Source organism: Entelurus aequoreus, linkage group LG26 (genome assembly GCF_033978785.1).
Source record: "Entelurus aequoreus isolate RoL-2023_Sb linkage group LG26, RoL_Eaeq_v1.1, whole genome shotgun sequence".
Classification (NCBI taxonomy): domain Eukaryota; kingdom Metazoa; phylum Chordata; class Actinopteri; order Syngnathiformes; family Syngnathidae; genus Entelurus; species Entelurus aequoreus.
The window spans coordinates 33,592,087-33,614,032 of record NC_084756.1 but is presented as its reverse complement, the minus strand read 5'-3'; the positions used below and the strand labels follow the sequence as shown (position 1 = coordinate 33,614,032).

Genomic DNA, 21,946 nt, shown 5'->3' with positions numbered 1-21,946 from the left:
TTTGCTTGTTCTTATAATATCAGTTAATTTATTATTGTACTTCTTGTATCGTTGTTCGACTTCTTTTGTTTTTATTTTGATGAAAAGTTTGTAGAGATTGTTTTTCTTTTTACAGGCATTAATAATCCCTTTTGTGATCCAAGGGCTATTTTTATTTTTTCCTTTTATAAAATATTCTTTCACGGGGCAATGTTTATTATGCAGGGAAGTAAAGATGTCTAAAAAAATCACAATAAGCACTGTCCACATTTGGTTCTCTGTATACTGAAGTCCAATCCTGAACTGCTAAACTATTGTTTAGGGCACAGATTGTTTCCTCAGTTGTTATTCGTTTAGAGATTTTTGCCATAGTGTCTTTGGTTTTCTTGAGATGACAGTCATATAAAGTAAAGACAGGTAAATGGTCGGTGATATCACATATAAATAGGCCACTGGTGACTTGATTTCCCATAATGTTAGTAAAAATGTTGTCAATAATTGTGGCACTATGTGTTGTTATTCTGCTTGGTTTGGTTATGGTTGGATATAGAGACAAGCTGTACATTGTGTCAATGAAGTCATCAACATGGTTGTGGTTGGATATAGAGACAAGCTGTACATTGTGTCAATGAAGTCATCAACATGGTTATGGTTGGATATAGAGACAAGCTGTACATTGTGTCAATGAAGTCATCAACATGTTTTTACTTGGTTGAGTTTAACAAATCAATGTTAAAATCACCACAGATAAATATGGTTTTATGGTTCACAGAGGAAAATAGTTTACCCATCCACTCATTGAAAGTTTCTATGCTTGAACCAGGTGCCCGATATACACAACTCATGAAGATATTTGTATTTTTGTCATTTAGGATTTCCACTGTTAAACATTCAAATAATCCATCGACTGCTATGGTCATGTTTGTTAAAACTTTAAATGTAACAGATTTATGAATGTACAATGCGACCCCTCCTCCTATTTTATTTATTCTGTTTATGTATCTTAATTCATAGTCATTCAGACTAAAATCAATACCTTTATCATCGTTGAAGCAGGTTTCAGTGATTGCAATAATGGTAAATGGATGACTAAATTCTTTCAAGTAATCCTTGATAGCCTCAAAGTTAGTGTACATGCTCCGACTATTGAAATATTGATAGACTATCTTTTGATTGTACACTATTTTCATATTGTTCATAGGTAAAATAATTAGTTTTTAACAATCGCAGAGAAAAAATTATAATCAGGGTTTATGTCCATATCAGTCTCTGTTGTGGCGTGCTCTTGATACTCACACATGTCCAGTTATTTTTGTTGATGTTATTGGATCTTCTGTAACATGTCCATATTAATACTTGGTGTGGTCTGTGTTCTTGGTGTGGGTAGCATTGAGATGATGTAAAGGTCACAAAGTTACATTGATACCAAGTTCTGCATCAATGTCAATATTTATCAAGATCTTCTATTTTCCTTGTCACCAAGACTTTTGCTTCCTCCGGCGTCCCATTTAGTTTGATGAAGATCTTACAGTTCGTTACCCAGGTTTGTTGAATCTTGCTTTGCCTTTTAAGTTGTCGTGGGACCCTTACGATGTCAGCATTTTTTTTGTCAAATGTTCATTTATGAAAACATCTGTACCTTTGAGTTTGCGTCCTTGCCTTAATAGTGCGATTTCCTTTTTTCTGTTTGTGAATCTCATGATGACAGCTGGTGGTCTCTGGTTCCTCATGGGCAGTGGGTGACAAGCCTCGATGTGCTCCAGGTCCATCTCTATTCCCCTGCTCTGGAGATAGGAAGCCACCTGCTGCTCCACCGACTGCGTCTCCTGCACGTTGGGTTCCCCGTTGTCCGCGGCCACCGCACACGCGTAGGAACGCGGCTTGATTTTGATGCTGGTGATGACCACATCATTCATGCGGGAGTATTGCTCCAGCTCATCCACTCGCTGCTCCAGGTCCACAATGCGCCGGTCTTTTTCCACGTTCTGGAGGCGTAGTTGTTTGACCTCCTCCAGTAGGCCCAAAAGCTGCTCCTGGTGCTCCATCACCGCAGTCACATCGCTGCACAGGGAGTGGAGTGTGAGCCTCATCTCCTTGAACTCCTCCGATGTCGGGCCTTTCCTCTGTGCAGGCATCACGATGGTCTATCTGCCGACGCATCCAGCAACAGAAGAAAAAAAATCCACCTCCGTATCTCAGGCTGCTAATGCTAGCCGGCTTCGGTGCGCCAGCCCGCAGCACAGATCGTCACAAGCTGCAAAGTGTCACGGCACAGTGACACAGCGAAGCCAAAAAAGTACAAAAAGATGTGCTGGCTTTGCACAAGACGATTGCCAAACTCGACAGCCCGACGTCGAAAACAGCCAGCCAGACGCGCACTAACTCCAAACAGACAAACTTAAAACGAGACTCACCAACATCAACATCAAGGAGGGTGACTCCCTCATTACAGACAAAATGGAGGTAGCAAGCAGACTTAACGCCTTTTTTCACCAGCATAGCCACAACTCTAGTCAACAAGCTGTCCCACCACTCTGGTCGCCATGGTGTAGAACACATTAAAGCCTTAAACAGAAAGCTAGGAGTATCCAACAACGATTTCAAATTACAAATGGTCTCAGCTGACGAGGAGCTTAAAAAATTGAGCGCGCTCCACCCAAACAAGGCTACTGGCCTTGACAATATCCCCTCCAGATTCCTCAGGGACTCTGCCTCCATCATTGCCCCAATCATCACGCACATAATAAACCTCTCAATTACACAAGGCCAAGTACCAAAAGATTTCAAGATAGCAAGAGTAACTCCCCTCTTTAAAAAAGGAAGCAAATTAGAACCTGGCAACTACCGACCTGTTTCTATTCTCAGTTCCATTTCGAAAGTAATGGAAAAAATAGTTTATAAACAGGTCGATAGTTACCTTGCCACTAATAAACTCATGTACAAATTCCAATCCGGCTTCAGAACTAACCACTTCACTGACACATGCCTTCTCTATCTGACCGACCACATCAAACATGAGGTGGACGCGGGCAAATACTGCGGCATGGTCATGCTGGACCTTCAGAAGGCCTTTGACACCGTTAACTACGTTATACTGTTAGATAAGTTCAGAGCAATCGGATTTGATAAAACCTTATCGAGCTGTATGCAATCTTACTTGGAGGGGAGGAAACAGGTGGTAGAGGTGAACGGCATCGTGTCCCCCCCCTCTCGGTGAGCTGTGGAGTCCCCCAAGGCAGTATATTGGGACCTTTACTGTTCCTAATGTACATAAATGAATGACATGTCATCAGCATGCGACTGTGAATTGTTCCTGTTTGCGGATAACTCGGCCCTGCTGGTATCAGACAGGGACAAGTCACAGGTGGAGAAAATCCTCAGTGCTGAACTCTGTAGAATTTGCACCTGGCTCGCTGACAACAAGCTATCCATACACTTGGGTAAAACGTAATCCATCTTATTTGGGTCCCACATCAACCTTAAGAAAGTCAGTGACTTCACTATAAAAGTGGGTGACATTGTTATCACCAGGAAAGATGAGGTCACCTACCTAGGTTCCATTCTAGAGGCTAATCTTTCCTGTGATAAAATGGCAACCAAGGTAATCAAAAAGGTTAACCAACGAATGAGATTTCTATAGAATCTCCTCTCTGGTCAACAAAAGCACCATGAAGATTCTAGCGGGAACTCTAATTCAACCCTTTTTCGATTACGCATGCACCTCCTGGTACCCTAGCACCTCCAAAACCCTCAAATCTAGACTCCAAACATCCCAGAACAAGACTGCCATAACCACAACACCAGGGGGAGCTCCACTAACCACGTTAAACCCAGATTCCGATCTAACAAAGGTCTTAACTCATTCTCCTTCTATGCCACATCAATGTGGAATGCACTCCCAACAGGTATAAAAGAAAGTGCATCTCTATCCTCCTTCAAAACCGCACTAAAAGTACACCTCCAGGCAACTTCAACTCTAAACTAACACCCTCCCCCTTCCACATCCCACCTCCCTGGATTGTAAATAATCAAATGTATATACTTGTTCTTATGCTTTCTGATCTCTCTCTCTATGTCCACTACTTGCTGTACATATCCTACCAAGTCAGTCCTACACTGTTTCAATGTCCATTTCTCTGATGATGCAATTCTTGATGACTGAAGTGCTGATAACAACCAAACCTACCCCCCAACTCCCCTCCCTCCACATCCCACACCCTGGATTGTAAATAATGTTAATAATTCAATGTAGAAACTCTGATTATCTTGTGTGATGACTGTATTTTGAAAATAGTATATATCTGTATCATGAATCAATTTAAGTGGACTTAAACAAGTTCAAAAACTTATCGGGTTGTTACCATTTAGTTAACAATTGGAATACGGAATATGTACTTCACTGTGCAATTTACTAATAAAAGTCTTCCTATCTTGCCGATTGTATTGTACCATATGTCCCGACAAGAAATCTGCGTTCAAAGAACTCCGGCTTATTAGTGATTCCCAGAGCCAAAAAAAATCTGCGGGCTATAGAGCGTTTTCTATTCGGGCTCCAATACTATGGAATGCCCTCCCGGTAAAAGTTAGAGATGCTACCTCAGTAGAAGCATTTAAGTCCCATCTTAAAACTCATTTGTATACTCTAGCCTTTAAATAGACTCCCTTTTTAGACCAGTTGATCTGCCGTTTCTTTTCTTTTCTTTTCTCCTCTGCTCCCCTCTCCCTTATGGAGGGGGAGTTGCACAGGTCCGGTGGCCACGGATGAAGTGCTGGTTGTCCAGAGTCGGGACCCGGGGTGGACCGCTAGCCTGTGCATTGGTTGGGGACATCTCTACGCTGCTGACCCGTCTCCGCTCGGGATGGTTCCTGCTGGCCCCACTATGGACTGGACTTTCGCTGATGGGTTGGATCCGCTGTGGACTGGACTTTCACAATATTATGTCAGACCCACTCGACATCCAGGCCGGCTGCCGCTATAAAGCGCTACTCAGCAGTCCACAACCCCGAAGAGGAATTAAGCAGTGGTGAAGGCGTTGATTGGGGAGGGGCGGGTGCGTGCATGTATGCCCAATTAACTTGGGTGAGATGTTGAAATGTTTTTGTGGACTGGGGCCGATCTCAAAGTTCGACACCAGGTGTTATTGAAAAAAAGGAAGGTCAAAAGCGTCCATCGTTGAGGAGTCCTCGGGGGAGTTTTTCAGAACAGCCTGTTCCTGATAGCATCAAGGCCATTCGAGGGAGTCAAATCGTAGATTAAGATGTTGTTTTCTTCGAGCAGTCAAAACAATGACATTCCTGCTCTGTGTCCGCGCTGGCTCTCTCAAGTTCAATTTAATTATTCCTTCTCAGCAAGCTTCTCCATTATGAGATCCATTTTGTGATTCAAATCAGAAATCGCCAGTCTGTGTTCCCACAGCCCGACCCAATCCTTCCATTGCGATGAACAACCGTTGGGCCCCTTGAGTGGCTCACATCGTCTTCAGAATTTGACGATACACCAGAGCAATGCCCAGCCCAATCAGCAGGTGCCCCGCGATCACGGTTCCAAATAGGTAGATGTCTTCCACGTCCTCGATGGAAAGGACTGAGAGGCACATGATTCTCCATTCATCCCAGGAATCTCTCACGTACCCCGCAGCAATGGTTCCACCAGGGCAGCCAGGCTCCCCCGAACCTCTTTTCCTTGTCGAAAAGACTTTGTCAATTGCGTCGAGAGTCCAGCTGACCATATATATATATATATATATATATATACATATATATATATAAATATATATATACATATATATATATATAAATATATATATATATATATATATATATATATATATATATATATATATATATATATATATATATACATATATATAAATATATATATATATATATATATATACATATATATAAATATATATATATATATATATATATATATATATATATATATATTAGGGCTGGGCGATATGGCATTTTTTAAAATATCTCGATATTTTTAGGCCATGTCACGATACACCATATATATGTGGATATGTTTAGTCCATGTCACGATACACCATATATATGTGGATATGTTTAGTCCATGTCACGATACACCATATATATGTGGATATGTTTAGGCCATGTCACGATACACCATATATATGTGGATATGTTTAGTCCATGTCATGATACACCATATATATGTGGATATGTTTAGTCCATGTCACGATACACCATATATATGTGGATATGTTTAGGCCATGTCACGATACACCATATATATGTGGATATGTTTAGGCCATGTCACGATACACCATATATATGTGGATATGTTTAGTCCATGTCACCATACACCATATATATGTGGATATGTTTAGTCCATGTCACGATACACCATATATATGTGGATATGTTTAGTCCATGTCACGATACACCATATATATGTGGATATGTTTAGTCCATGTCACGATACACCATATATATGTGGATATGTTTAGTCCATGTCACCATACACCATATATATGTGGATATGTTTAGTCCATGTCACCATACACCATATATATGTGGATATGTTTAGTCCATGTCACGATACACCATATATATGTGGATATGTTTAGTCCATGTCACGATACACCATATATATGTGGATATGTTTAGTCCATGTCACGATACACCATATATATGTGGATATGTTTAGTCCATGTCACGATACACCATATATATGTGGATATGTTTAGTCCATGTCACGATACACCATATATATGTGGATATTTTGCCTTAGCCTTGAATGAACTCTTGATGCATATAATCCCAGCAGTATGATGATTCTATGCGTCTACATTAAAACATTCTTCTTCATACTGCATTAATATATGCTACTTTTAAACTTTCATGCAGAGAGGGAAATCACAACTAAGTCAATTTAGCAAAAGTGTATTTATTAAACAGTTATTAAGCAGTGGCACAAACATTCATGTCATTCCAAAACAGAAAGTGAAAGATTGTCAGAGACATTTTAAACAAAGCTATTAGTGTACTTTTGTGCATGATGTCACACAAGATATTTCAACAAGTGTCAAATAAAAATGAGCTGCATAATAGGAAATCAAATAGTGTATGTCCTTCACTATGTGGTAGGTTCCTGCGGACATTATCTCCTTCTGTTGTTGAGTATTTGTTTCATACAGTGTTGATCTGGAAATGGTTGCTTGGGCATTTTGTGGGTGTGGCACTGAACGAAGATGTTGACAAGCGGACTTTCAAACACTCTTCATTCTGTAGCGGGTGACTTTTCAAATGATGCTACATATTAGCAGTAATGCTACTTTTTGTAGAAACGCTTTCGCCCCATACTTGACAAATTACGGTTGTCTGTTCGACATCTTCCCGCTTGAAGCCAAACCACCGGCAGACGATGGACCCCCTGCTGTTTTTCTGGGGAATTAATTCTTCCTTCATTTGTTACCAGATTCGCACCTTCTCTCTCTCGTATTACCACTCGCACGACAGCTAACTTTAGCCATGCTGCTACCTCTCTGCTCAGCGAGGGCGTATACGTATGTGACGTATGTAAGAAGGTGCACTTGTTTTATGTCTCTGTGAGAAGGAGAGTCAAGAAAGAGTGAGAAGAGCCTGTAGTGTAATGCCTGCAGCTAAAAGCAACTGTGTGAGAACGTATACTCCAATATCACCATATAGTCATTTTCTATATCGCACAGAGACAAACCAGCGATATATCCAGTATATCGATATTTCGCCCAGCCCTACTATATATATTTCCTTTAATAAAGACCGTGTACCTCTTGCCTGGTATACTTACTCGCCCCGGAACTATCTATTTGCTTGCCTAACAGAATTGATATTGCGACATCCAGTGGACACATTTAGAACAGCAGTTTAACTTTTACTCTTTGCAAACTAATCACACGGGCCGGTTTGAACCTGTTATGCCCGAATGTTGAGGGAGGTGGGGGTTGGGGGATAATTGTTCATAAGTCTCTGATTTGCACATCAATCAGTCTGAGGAGTAAAAGTTGGCACTTTTTTGTGGGATTGATATATATTTTACCTTGTGGGTTCTTATGTGTTTTACTGCAGCTGCATTATGTGGGAACCTTTTACAGCACACTGAACAACTAAAAGGTTTTCCTCCAGCGTGTGTTCTCATGTGTCGACACAAAGAGCTGTTCTGAGAAAAGCCTGTGCCACAAACTGAACAGTTAAATGGTTTTTCTCCTGTGTGTGTTCTCATGTGTTGAGTCAAAGAGCTATTTCGAGAAAAGCTGTTGCCACAAACTGAACAACTAAATGTTTTTTCTCCTGTGTGTGTTGTCATGTGCTTAGTCAAAATGCTATTTCGAGAAAAGCTTTTGCCACAAACTGAACACTTAAATGTTTTTTCTCCTGTGTGTGTTCTCATGTGTTCAGTCAAAATGCTGTTTTGAGAAAAGCTTTTGCCACAAACTGAACAATTAAATGGTTTTTCTCCTGTGTGTGTTCTCATGTGTTGAGTCAATATGCTATTTCGAGAAAAGCTTTTGCCACAAACTGAACACTTAAATGTTTTTTCAGCTGTGTGTGTTCTCATGTGTTCAGTCAAATGGCTATTTTGAGAAAAGCTTTTGCCACAAACTGAACAATTAAATGGTTTTTCACCGGTGTGTGTTCTCATGTGTTGAGTCAAATAGCTATTTCGAGAAAAGAGTTTGCCACAAATTGAACATTTAAATGGTTTTTCTCCTGTGTGTGTTCTCATGTGTTTAGTCAAATAGCTATTTCGGGAAAAGCGTTTGCCGCAAACTGAACAATTAAATGGTTTTTCTCCTGTGTGTGTTCTCATGTGTTGAGTCAAATCGCTATTTCGAGAAAAACTTATGACACAAACTGAGCAATAGAATGGTTTCTCACCTGTGTGTGTTCTCATATGTTGAGTCAAATGGCTCTTTTTAGTAAAACAAACTGAGCAGCTCAAACATGTTTTACCGCTCTTCTTTGTAGAGCATTCAGAGTGTTTGTTGTCAGTGTGAGTCCTCATATCACCTTCACAGTCTTTATCGCTGCTCAAAGCTTCTTCAACCTCGTCTTCAGCCTCACTATCTGATAGTGGAGCTAAGAGGTTGTCTACTTGTGGTTTCTCTCCATCATCTTCAGTCTTCACAGAGAGAATACTCAGTGGAAACTTGGTGTACTCAGCTTCCTCTCGTCCTAGAAGACACTCTCCCTCCTGAGTGATGCAGAGTTCCTCCTCTTCTGTTTTAATGCAGGGTGGTTGTGGAGTCTCCTGCTTCAAAGTGGAGCTCCCCCCTGATTGAGGGGAAACTTCTTCTGGATTACCGATCAGCTGCTGGACGTCTGCAAGACACAAACAACAAAAACACACTTTCTTCTATGTACTGTATGTGTGTGTAGTAGGCTTGTACAGTATACTGCTACCAATAAAGTATTGTGGTACTAATAAATTGAAATCGGTACTATACCACCTTTGAAAAGTACCGGTACGGTGGATTAGTTACAACTTGGTCACTTTATTTATTATTTCCACAGGGCACAAGCGGACATCCACCATGCTATTAACACTCCTGCACATGCTACCACTACCTCTCCTTACTCGCCCGCTCACTCACTGACGTCACTCAGACAACACGTTGACATTCTCACAAACACACAAACTACTCTCATAAGTTAACCAGCTCCCCTGCTGTGCACATGTACAACTTGATGCCAAATATTAGCGCAGTTAAAACTGCCCAAATAGCAGTCAACTAATGCAAGTGAAATGATTACATTTTGTAACATATTCCTACAATTTGTGTTTTGTCTTTAATAAATGTGTTTTACTGCTACATGGCTTATCTGTGTACGTTTATCCATAGTTTCCTTTTTAGTACTTCATTAATAATTGTATTTCTCTTAAAGCACAGACCAGGAGTGGCAACCATAAATCATGAATAATTGAATATGTCAGTAAAACTATGTTCTATCCTAATCTAATCCTTGATTATAGCAGACTATATGAAATATGGAAAATTGTAAATTGTTCTTTGAGTGGAACAAGAAAAGCCCAATGTGTTTAAAGGCCTACTGAAAGCCACTACTAGTGACCACGCAGTCTGATAGTTTATATATCAATGATGAAATCTTAACATTGCAACACATGCCAATACGGCCGGGTTAACTTATAAAGTGACATTTTAAATTTCCCAGAGAACTTCAGGTTCAAAACGCCTTTGGAGGATGACGTATGCGCGTGACGTCACGAGGTCCACGGAAGTGTTTGGACACAATACTCAGAGCTCTGTTTTCTTCGACAAAATTCCACAGTATTCTGGACATCTGTGTTGGTGAATCTTTTGCAATTTGTTTAATGAACAATGGAGGCTGCAAAGAAGAACGTTGTAGGTGGGATCGGTGTATTAGCGGCTGGCTGTAGCAACACAACAAGGACTACTTACCCTGATAGCAGACGCCTAGCCGATGCTAGCCGCCAAACCCACGGATGAAGTCCTTCGTCGCGCCGTTGATCGCTGGAACGCAGGTGAGCACGGGTGTTGATGAGCAGATGAGGGCTGGCTGGCGTAGGTGGAGCGCTAATGTTTTTATCATAGCTCTGTGAGGTCCGGTTGCTAAGTTGCTAATTTAGCCTTAGCGTCGTTAGCAACAGCATTGTTAAGCTTTACCAGGCTGAGAGTTATTAACTGTGTAGTTACATGTACATGGTTTAATAGTATTGTTGATCTTCTGTCTATCCTTCCAGTCAGGGATTTATTGATTTTGTTTCTATCTGCATTTGAGAACGATGCTATCACGTTAGCTCAGTAGCTAAGGGTGTCACCGATGTATTGTCGTGGAGATAAAAGTCACTGTGAATGTCCATTTCGCGTTCTCGACTCTCATTTTCAAGAGGATATAGTATCCCAGGTGGTTTAAAATACAAATCCGTGATCCACAATACAAAAAGGAGAGAGTGTGGAATCCAATGAGCCAGCTTGTACCTAAGTTACGGTCAGAGCGAAAAAAGATATGTCCTGCACTGCCTCTAGTTCTTCACTCTAACGTTCCTCATCCACGAATCTTTCATCCTCGCTCGAATTAATGGGGTAATCGTCGCTTTGTCGCTCCGAATCTCTCTCACTCCATTGTAAAGGAAAATTGTGAGGAATATTACCTCCTGTGACGTCACGCTACTTCCGGTACAGGCAAGGCTTTTTTTATCAGCGAGCAAAAGTTGCGAACTTTATCGTCGATTTTCTCTACTAAATCCTTTCAGCAAAAATATGGCAATATCGCGAAATGATCAAGTATGACACATAGAATGGATCTGCTATTCCCGTTTGAATAAAAAAAATTCATTTCAGTAGGCCTTTAATGAACAATGAAGACTGCAAAGAATAAAAGTTGTAGGTGGGATCGGTGTATTAGCGGCGGACTACAGCAACACAACCAGGAGGACTTTGAGATGGATAGCAGACGCGCTAGCCGCCGACCTCACCTTGACTTCCTCCGTCTCCGGGCCGCCGACCGCATCTATGATCGTCGCTCCGTCGATCGCTGGAACGCAGGTGAGCACGGGTGTTGATGAGCAGATGAGGGCTGGCTGGCGTAGGTGGATAGCTAATGTTTTTAGCATAGCTCTGTGAGGTCCCGTTACTAAGTTAGCTTCAATGGCGTTGTTAGCAACAGCATTGTTATCTTCGCCAGGCTGGAAAGCATTAACCGTGTATTTACATGTTCATGGTTTAATAGTATTGTTGATCTTCTGTCTATCCTTCCAGTCAGGGGTTTATTTATTTTGTTTCTATGTGCAGTTAAGCACGATGCTATCACGTTAGCTCCGTAGCTAAAGTGCTTCACCGATGTATTGTCGTGGAGATAAAAGTCACTGTGAATGTACATTTCGCGTTCTTGACTCTCATTTTCAAGAGGATATAGTATCCCAGGTGGTTTAAAATACAAATCCGTGATCCACAATAGAAAAAGGAGAGAGTGTGGAATCCAATGAGCCAGCTTGTACCTAAGTTACGGTCAGAGCGAAAAAAGATACGTCCTGCACTACACTCTAGTCCTTCACTCTTACGTTCCTCATCCACAAATCTTTCATCCTCGCTCAAATTAATGGGGTAATCGTCGCTTTCTCGGTCCGAATCGCTCTAGCTGCTGGTGTAAACAATGGGGAAATGTGAGGAGCCTTTCAACCTGTGACGTCACGCTACTTCCGCTACAGGCAAGGCTTTTTTTATCAGCGACCAAAAGTTGCGAACTTTATCGTCGATGTTCTTTACTAAATCCTTTCAGCAAAAATATGGCAATATCGCGAAATGATCAAGTATGACACATAGAATGGATCTGCTTTCCCCGTTTAAATAAAAAAAATTCATTTCAGTAGGCCTTTAATGCCTTTTAATTTATATTTTAACCTTGTCAAATTCTTCTTTGACTGGGAGTGTTTAATGTAGTGTAAGATTTTCTGTTAAAATAAAGCCAATAATGACATTTTTCATAGTTCCCTTTATTTGGAAAAGTATCTATACATTTAGTATCGGTACTACAAGGATAATTATTGAGCCTAAGCATCGTGTCAGTCACACTAAACCAGCGTTTAAGGTCCCCCTCCTTGGATAATTTTTTACACGGGTAAGTGCTCTGTGTATTTCTTGAATCTCCGGCTCTTAGCTTTGTATGGACTCATTGATCGTTTACAAAGTGAGTTCGGAAAAAAAGTGACGCCAGAAAGACCACGCCACAGCCAGCTTCAAAACAACCTGTTTCCACTCGGAGCTAACCACTGGAAAGATGGAGGCGAATCATCCAGACATGCTCGTGTTTCTCCTTCTTCTACATGTACAGACACTTGTGGAAATCACACATGGATACCTTAAGAGACAGCCATTGCAGCTATTTGGGATACAACACTTCTCAGACGGCAAGAGAACATTCGAATGTCCGGGTCAGCTGTGACTCTACTTAGCGAAAAACTTTGTCCATTTGTCGAAGGAGAAACAACGAGAATGCGGGCTCCCATGGATGTAATAAAAAAGGTAGCATCGAGGGAAGACTACCGAAAACGGCAAATGCTTTTGGACTGGCAAAGCAGACTGTATCAGTTATTGTCCGCCATGTATGTCGCCGACTCAACGTCTAGGTCCAGAGTATATAAAGTCCGTCTAGGTTCAGAGTATATAAAGTCCGTCTAGGTCCAGAGTATATAAAGTCCGTCTAGGTCCAGAGTATATAAAGTCAGTCTAGGTCCAGAGTATATAAAGTCCATCTAGGTCCAGAGTATATAAAGTCCGTCTAGGTTCAGAGTATATAAAGTCCGTCTAGGTCCAGAGTATATAAAGTCCGTCTAGGTTCAGAGTATATAAAGTCCGTCTAGGTCCAGAGTATATAAAGTCCATCTAGGTCCAGAGTATATAAAGTCAGTCTAGGTCCAGGGTATATAAAGTCAGTCTAGGTCCAGAGTATATAAAGTCCATCTAGGTCCAGAGTATATAAAGTCACCAAAAGAGTGAGGAGTGGCCTGACCAGATACCTAGATCCCTAGATTGATTGATGTCAAATGCTCTTTCACGTGTTTATTAAAGATGTGATTAATTGATGATGTCTCAGGTGTGATTCACTACAATAGTCACACTGGATTCCAGTTCATTGAAATAGCACAACACTGGATATTGTTCAGATAAGTTACATTTAAGAAGTTGCACACAAAGCAAGGACAAGGATAAGGTTAGGTGGGATACACCCTGGATAACCTTAAAGGGGCCTTAGAGATAGTGGCTGTTATGTCCACTCAAAAATCCATGGAATAACTTGATGGACTCCATGAATAACTTAGCTTAGTAATGCTCGCTAACTTTTTTATTAGTGGCATTTGCCAAACATAGGAAAGAGGAACTCTTCTGTTTTGATGAAAAAATTCAGACAGCGACCAAACAACTGTAGGCTAGCCATCAAAACACGCTGCTAACGAGTCGACCAAACAACTGTAGGTTAGTCTTCAAAACACGCTGCTAACGAGTCAACCAAACAACTGTAGGCTAGCCATCAAAACACGCTGCTAACGAGTCAACCAAACAACTGTAGGCTAGTCTTCAAAACTTGTGCTAACAAGTCGACCAAACAACTGTAGGCTAGTCTTCTAAACACGCTGCTAACGAGTCAACCAAACAACTGTAGGCTAGTCTTCAAAACACGCTGCTAACGAGTCGACCAAACAACTGTAGGCTAGTCTTCAAAACACGCTGCTAACGAGTCGACCAAACAACTGTAGGCTAGTTTTCAAAATACGCTGCTAATGAGTCGACCAAACAACTGTAGGCTAGTCCTCAAAACACGCTGCTAACGAGTCAACCAAACAACTGTAGGCTAGTTTTCAAAACACGCTGCTAACGAGTCGACCAAACAACTGTAGGCTAGTCTTCAAAACACGCTGCTAACGAGTCGACCAAACAACTGTAGGCTAGTTTTCAAAATACGCTGCTAATGAGTCGACCAAACAACTGTAGGCTAGTCCTCAAAACACGCTGCTAACGAGTCAACCAAACAACTGTAGGCTAGTTTTCAAAACACGCTGCTAACGAGTCGACCAAACAACTGTAGGCTAGTCTTCAAAACACGCTGCTAACGAGTCGACCAAACAACTGTAGGCTAGTCTTCAAAACACGCTGTTGGAGCCAAATTTCCTTATTTGTTTATATTGTTTTTATTTTTATTTTCTCTAATTGATTGTTGGATTCAGCATGTTTAATTTCCTTTTCGGCAGATTGCTCCGCCCACTTCCTGTCAAGAACCAGGGAGGGGACTGTTGCTATGGTGCGGTTACCATGGCAGCCTCCTTAAATTGGGTTCAGGTGTGAGCATGGGCAGGGCGATTGGAGGACAAACCGCTTTCGACCGCGACGTGTCGTGTCATGTGGTGACAATGCTGTGATAATGTGCCATTCAAGGTTAGCATACTTTGTTACATAACTTACATTTGATTTCATTTAGATAGCTTGTAATAAACGGATTGTCATATCCAAACACATTTCTACAGTACTGGACATTCTATCATTTGCACGCGTCAAACTGGTCAACACAGTCGCCCTCGGTACCAGCCCAAAGGTAAGGGCTGTACATTAAGTCAAAAATATATATATGGCCATATAACAGTGTGTGCACACAAAGACAGAAACAAAAAATCCAATGCATTGGTGGTTAATATTAGGGTTGGGTATCGAGTATCGATTGGAACCGGGACTAACTTTCCGATTCTCCCGGAATCGTTCAAAAGTTTAAATTTCGATTCATATTTTCGATACCAGTCCGCCGACTGGAAAAAAATATGTCCGCCGAACCGGAAGAAGAAGCCGCTGAACACCAACGAAGAAGCGCCCACCGCCGGAAGTGTTAGCATAGCCGAGCGAGTCAGTCAAGCTCAAGCATGGATAGCGGGCGTCGGCGGTCGAAAGTGTGGCTTCACTTTACAAAAGAAAATGAAATAACCGCGAAATAACAGAGCTCCATGTCCATCAAGAAAGGAGTGGAGAGAGAGCTGCAGATGTACCAGGACGTTCCACCGATACTTATGTCTGACGACCCTGCTGCATGGTGGTGGTCCGGTTGAACCAACAAAAGACTTATCCTTTGCTGTCATATCTCGCTTTCTCCTATTTATGCGTTCAAGCTTCTTCCACACCCAGCGAACGTGTATTTTCCACAGCAGGAGACACTATCTGTCCAGAACGCTCACGCATCCTGCCTGAGAAGGCGGATATGGTCATTTTCCTAAACAATAACTGTCTCTGATTTTATACTGTACCTGCTGCTAATCTGGACTGGCTTTTGCAAGTTGTTTCTTATTGTTTATTTGCTTTTCTGCACCAGGTTAGCCCATCAGTGGGAGCACGCTAACATTTTTAAGTACCTGCAGCATCATACACGTGTGTGTAAATGTGTTTTCATGAGGTTTCCTGCAGCATCATACACTTATGTGTAAATGTGTTTTCATGAGGTTTCCTGCAGCATCATACACTTATGTGTAAATGTGTTTTCATGAGGTTTCCTGCAGCATCATACACTTATGTGTAAATGTGTTTTCATGAGGTTTTCAAAAATAAAGCTCTCTTGAGGAAAGTGTACCCCTGGGAAAATGTATTCATAATTTATAATATTTATATTCAAGTTCATAGATTTGATATTTATATTCTAGTTGAAAACAGCCCTGTGAGGAATTTATAGTAAAGTTCATAAAAAGTTAATAGAATTAAAATTGATGGAGAATGTCAGACTATTTCATTCAGAAAGACTGTAGGTTAGCTAGCTCATTTAAAATATCCTAAACTTTTTTTTGACCCTGCCTCTTAAAAGAATCGGAATCGAGAATCGTCAGGAATCGGAATCGTTCGAATTCAAACGATACCCAACCCTAGTTAATATTCATTGTTATTTAAAGGCCTACTGAAAGCCACTACTAGCGACCACGCAGTCTGATAGTTTATATATCAATGATGAAATCTTAACATTGCAACACATGCCAATACGGCCGGGTTAACTTATAAAGTGACTTTTAAAACTTCCCGGGAAATATCCGGCTGAAACGTCGCGTATGATGACGTATGCGCGTGACGAAGTCAGAGTAACGGAAGTTATGGTACCCGTAGAATCCTATACAAAAAGCTCTGTTTTCATTTCATAATTCCACAGTATTTTGGACATCTTTTGCAATTTGTTTAATGAACAATGAAGGCTGCAAAGAAGACAGTTGTAGGTGGGATCGGTGTATTAGCAGCGGACTACAGCAACACAACCAGGAGGACTTTGTTGGAACGCTAGCCGCGCTAGCCGCCGACCTCACCTTGACTTCCTACGTCTCCGGGCCGCCAAACGCATCGGGTGAAGTCCTTCGTCCTTCTGCCGATCGCTGGAACGCAGGTGAGCACGGGTGTTGATGAGTAGATGAGGGCTGGCTGGCGTAAGTGGAGAGCTAATGTTTTTAGCATAGCTCTGTGAGGTCCCGTTGCTAAGTTGCTAAGTTAGCTTCAATGGCGTCGTTAGCACAGCATTGTTAACCTTCGCCAGCCTGGAAAGCATTAACCGTGTATTTACATGTCCACGGTTTAATAGTATTGTTGATTTTCTATCTATCCTTCCTTCTATCCTTTATTTTTTTGTTTCTATATGCAGTTAAAGCATGATGCTATCACGTTAGCTCGTAGCTAAAGCATTTCGCCGATGTATTGTCGTGGAGATAAAAGCCACTGAATGTCCATTTTGCGTTCTCGACTCTCATTTTCAAGAGGATATAGTATCCCAGGTGGTTTAAAATACAAATCTGTGATCCACAATAAAAAAAGGAGAGTGTGGAATCCAATGAGCCAGCTTGTACCTAAGTTACGGTCAGAGCGAAAAAAGATACGTCCATCACTGTCTCTCAAGTCCTTCACTGTAACGTTCCATGCTCCCTGACATACAGCATCTGATGGCATGAACTCCTACTTAAAGAGAACCAAGGAACCACCAGTCACTCTCAACCTCCAGGCTAAAGACTATCAACCCCTCACACAGCAGCAATCAAGGCAAGTTAACATTTCCCCTCCAACCAATGGCACCCCCACATTGTGGGATTTATTGCACAGGCAAAATGAGATTGCAACATTGCAAATGTCGTTGCAAACTTCTCATCTACTCACACACAGGGAGATTCCCTATTTTGACCGTGATCCATTACTGTACAGAACCTTTGTCAGAGCATTTGTGCAATGCGTTGAGAAAAACACAAGCAACAAAGGAGATTGTCTGTACTATCTGGAAATGTACACTAGGGGTCAACCTAAAGAACTGGTGCGTAGCTGTCAACACATGCCCCCAGATAGAGGCTATGAGATGGCAAAGTATTTGTTGGAAAAACACTTCGGTGACCAGTACCAGATAACAGCAGCTTACATGGAGAAAGTGTTCAACTGGCCTGTGGTGAAGTCTGAAGATGTACGAGCTCTGCAAGCTTACTCACTGTACCGTCGAGAATGTTGCACTGCCATGGAAAATGTGCAGTACATGCAGGAACTTAAAGCTCTACTGAAATGATTTTTTTTTATTCAAACGGGGATAGCAGATCTATTCTGTGTGTCATACTTGATCATTTCGCGATATTGCCATATTTTTGCTGAAAGGATTTAGTATAGAACAACGACGATAAAGATAGCAACTTTTGGTATCTGACAAAAAAAAGCCTTGCCCCTACCGGAAGTAGCGTGACGTAGTCAGTTGAACATTTCCGCAAAGTTCCCTATTGTTTACAGTGATGGCGGCCAGAAGTGAGAGAGATTCGGACCGAGAAAGCGACGATTTCCCCATTAATTTGAGCGAGGATGAAAGATTTGTGGATGAGTAAAGTGCGAGTGAAGGACTAGTAGGGAGTGGAAGTGATTCAGATAGGGAAGATGCTGTGAGAGCCGGGGGTGACCTGATATTCAGCTGGGAATGACTACAACAGTAAATAAACACAAGACATATATATACTCTATTAGCCACAACACAACCAGGCTTATATTTAATATGCCACAAATTAATCCCACATAACAAACACCTAGGTGTTTGTTATGCTAGCTCCTAGCTCCCGTCCATATAACCCGCCAATACAATTCAAACACCTGCACAACACACACAATCACTCAGCCCAAAGGACCGTTCACCTAACCCAAGGTTCATAAAGCTTATATATTTACCCAAAGTTACGTACGTGACACGCACGTACGGGCAAGCGATAAAATGTTTGGAAGCGCAGCTGCGTACTCACGGTAGCACGTCTGCGTCTGTGTATCCAAATCAAAGTAATCCTGGTAAGAGTTTGTGTTGTCTCAGTTCTCTACAGGCGTCTGTGTATCGAAGTCAAAGTCCTCCTGGTAAGAGTCTCTGTTGTCCGAGTTCTTCAATCTTGACTGCATCTTTTGGGAATGTACACAATGAAACACCGGCTGTGTTGTGTTGCTGACTTCCCTCACAAAATACTCCGCTTCGCACCGACAACTTTCTTCTTTGCTTGCTCAGCTTCTTTCTCCATAATGCAATGAACAAATTGCAACAGATTCACCAACACAGATGTCCAGAATCATGTGGAATAATGAGATGAAAACAGAGCTATTTTGTATTGGCTTCAATGGGCTACCGATACTCCTGTTTCACTGGCTACGTCACGCGCATACGTCATCATCCAAAGGAGTTTTCAACCGGAAGTTTAGCAGGAAATTTAAAATGTCACTTTATAAGTTAACCCGGCCGTATTGGCATGTGTTGCAATGTTAAGATTTCATCATTGATATATAAACTATCAGACTGCGTGGTCGGTAGTAGTGGCTTTCAGTAGGCCTTTAATTTAGAGTTATTTGGACACTAGGAGAACATATTCTAAGTAACAAAGACTTAATGTACAGTTATTTGGTTAGGGTTAGAGGGTTAGGGCCAGGGTTAAAAGGTTAGGGTTATAATAAGGCCATGCTGAATAAGGCATTAATAATTACTTAATAATGACTACCGTATTTTCCGCACCATAAGCCGCACCTAAAAACCACAATTTTTGTCAAAAGCAGACAGTGCGGCTAATAACCCGGTGCGCCTTATATATGGATTAATATTCATATTTATTTTCATAAGGTTTAGGTCTCGCAACTACGGTAAACAGTCGCCATCTTTTTTTCCCGTAAAAGAGGAAGCGCTTCTTCTTCTACGGTAAGCAACCGCCCCCATAGAAGAGGAAGCGCTTCTTCTTCTACTGTAAGCAACCGCCAAGGTGAGCACCCGCCCCCGGAGAAGAAGAAGCGCGCGGATATTTAATTTCATTTGTGTGTTTCCGTAAAGACAACAAAATGTCTCCTACTAAGAGACACGCGTACAAGGTTCTACTGACTTTTGATATTCATGTGAACCGCACTGTGGATACAACGGGAGCACGTACGGTGAATATTCGCACCACAGGGAATGAGAAGTCGTCCTACTGTGGTTCTAGCTTGCCATGCTAACGGCCAGAAACTTCCACCCACGGTGATATTCAAAAGGAAGACCTTGCCAAAAGAGAACTTTCCAGCCGGCGTCATCATAAAAGCTAACTGGAAGGGATGGATGGATGAAGAAAAGATGAGCGAGTGGTTGATAGACGTTTACGCGAAGACACCGGGTGACTTTTTTCACGCAGCGCCGTTCCTGTTGATCTATGACTGCATGCGCGTCCACATCATCGATGGTGTCAAAAAACAAGTGAAGCACACCGAAGAAGAAGAATTCGAGGGATTTGTAGATGAGTAATAACTTCAGAAAGTGAGCTTTAAATGTTTATTTTGTGTGTTGTGTGACATTAACGTATGAGCAACGTTGAGTTATTGATGTTGCTATTGCTCTGCACTATTTTGAGTGTTACTATTTTTGTGATTGCACATTTGCACATTACATTTTGGGAGTGAACAGAGTTGTTAGAACGCTGGTTTGTAATATATTATTAAAGTTTGACTGACCTATCTGACTGTTTTGTTGACATTCCCTTTAGCGTAGCGTAGGTGCGGCTAATAGCACGGGGCGGCTAATAGGTAAACAAAGTTTTGAAATATGCTGTTCATTAAACGTGCGGCTAATAACACGGGGCGCCTTATGGTGCGGAAAATACGGTAGTTAAGAGCCAATATGTTACTAACTTGCATGTTAATAAGCAACTAATTAATGGTGAATATGTTACCCATACTAAAGTGTTACTATGTTTTATTCCTGGTGCACTTGATGAAGCGTGCATGAACATCACCTTGTTCAAACAACAAAACCAACACAGTGCATAAACTCACAACAAATGACACACCTGCAAATCAGTCTGACTTCTGCTGTTGTCGTATCCGTAATACGCCGATAGGGAGAAGTTTTTATTTACACGACGAGTCGGGGGTGTCTTGACCTCCGCCGAACCCCTGAGCCCGACTCACCGAACCCCTAGGGTTCCATCGAACCCAGGTTAAAAAAACACTGTTCTAAAGCTAACAATCATGGCGGCTCTTTCTTTACATTCTTCAACAAGGTCGACTCATTTCCATTTCAAGGGCTTGAAATTCAAATAGTTTTGAAAAGACAAAACTTCAAGTCACTCACCTTCATCTTTCGTCTTTATGTCCGTTGGTGATTTTCTGGAAGTTGTTGGCGCTGATTCACTTTCACTTTCTCTTTTAGCGGACGTCGCCATCTTAGCATAGCAGTAGTCGTCCATCTTCTATCACGTCTTCAATCTTCACTTCAGATATCGATCCAAACTCAATGCACGTTTGGTGGCTCTGGGAAATAGAATTGAGATATGTGTTGCTATATTTGCTGTCAATCATATGACTTTAAGATCGTCAATTCGACAATTCTCCGACAAACCATAGCACGTGGTCTTCGTCTTTTTGCTTCGCTTCAAGTACATTTGCGCATGCGCTGGAAGCCCGCAACTTCCGTTTCCTACTCCACAGCAGTGATTTTTCAAAATAAAGGCATTTTAGTCTTGTTTTAAAACAATGGTTGGCAAATGTATCAATCATCAAATAATCGATAACTACTGTTTGAAAATTATATATATATATATATATATATATATATATATATATATATATATATATATATATATATATATATATATATATAGTCGATCTAGACGGCCGCTGCTGCAGTTCGCTGCGTCGTTGTCGTTTGTCTTTGTTCTTTGTTCGCTTTGTACTTTTTTATACTTTTACATTTACTCTACATTTACTTTTTATCTAGTCGTGCCCTTCTAAAAATGCAGTTTAGAAGTGTTTTGTTCGTCATACTGACGGTGGGGACGCTACTGAAGTGTTGATACCAACCAAACCTACCCCCCCCCTCCACATCCCACACCCCGGATTGTAAATAATGTAAATAATGCAATGTAAATACTCTGATGATTGTCTTGTGTGATGACTGTATTATGAAAATAGTATATATCTGTATCATGAATCAATTCAAGTGGACCCCGACAAGTTGAAAA

At 41.4% G+C, this 21,946-nt stretch overlaps 1 protein-coding gene across 2 annotated transcripts; it reads right to left on the bottom strand.

The window, feature by feature from the left end:
• Positions 1-6,909: 6,909 nt before the first annotated feature.
• LOC133643609 (zinc finger protein OZF-like) lies at positions 6,910-21,362 on the bottom strand. Of its 2 annotated transcripts, XM_062038281.1 has the most exons (3): positions 21,325-21,362; positions 21,058-21,236; positions 6,910-9,309 (listed from the first exon to the last, which is right to left on the bottom strand). In XM_062038281.1, exons 2-3 carry the CDS (start codon positions 21,170-21,172, stop codon positions 7,973-7,975), a joined length of 1,452 nt encoding a protein of 483 aa, XP_061894265.1. In that variant the 5' UTR covers positions 21,173-21,236; positions 21,325-21,362; the 3' UTR covers positions 6,910-7,972. The 2 variants fall into 2 exon arrangements, with proteins under 2 accessions (XP_061894265.1, XP_061894264.1); XM_062038280.1 differs by having other exon boundaries at positions 21,058-21,343.
• Between the last annotated feature and the right edge of the window lie 584 nt (positions 21,363-21,946).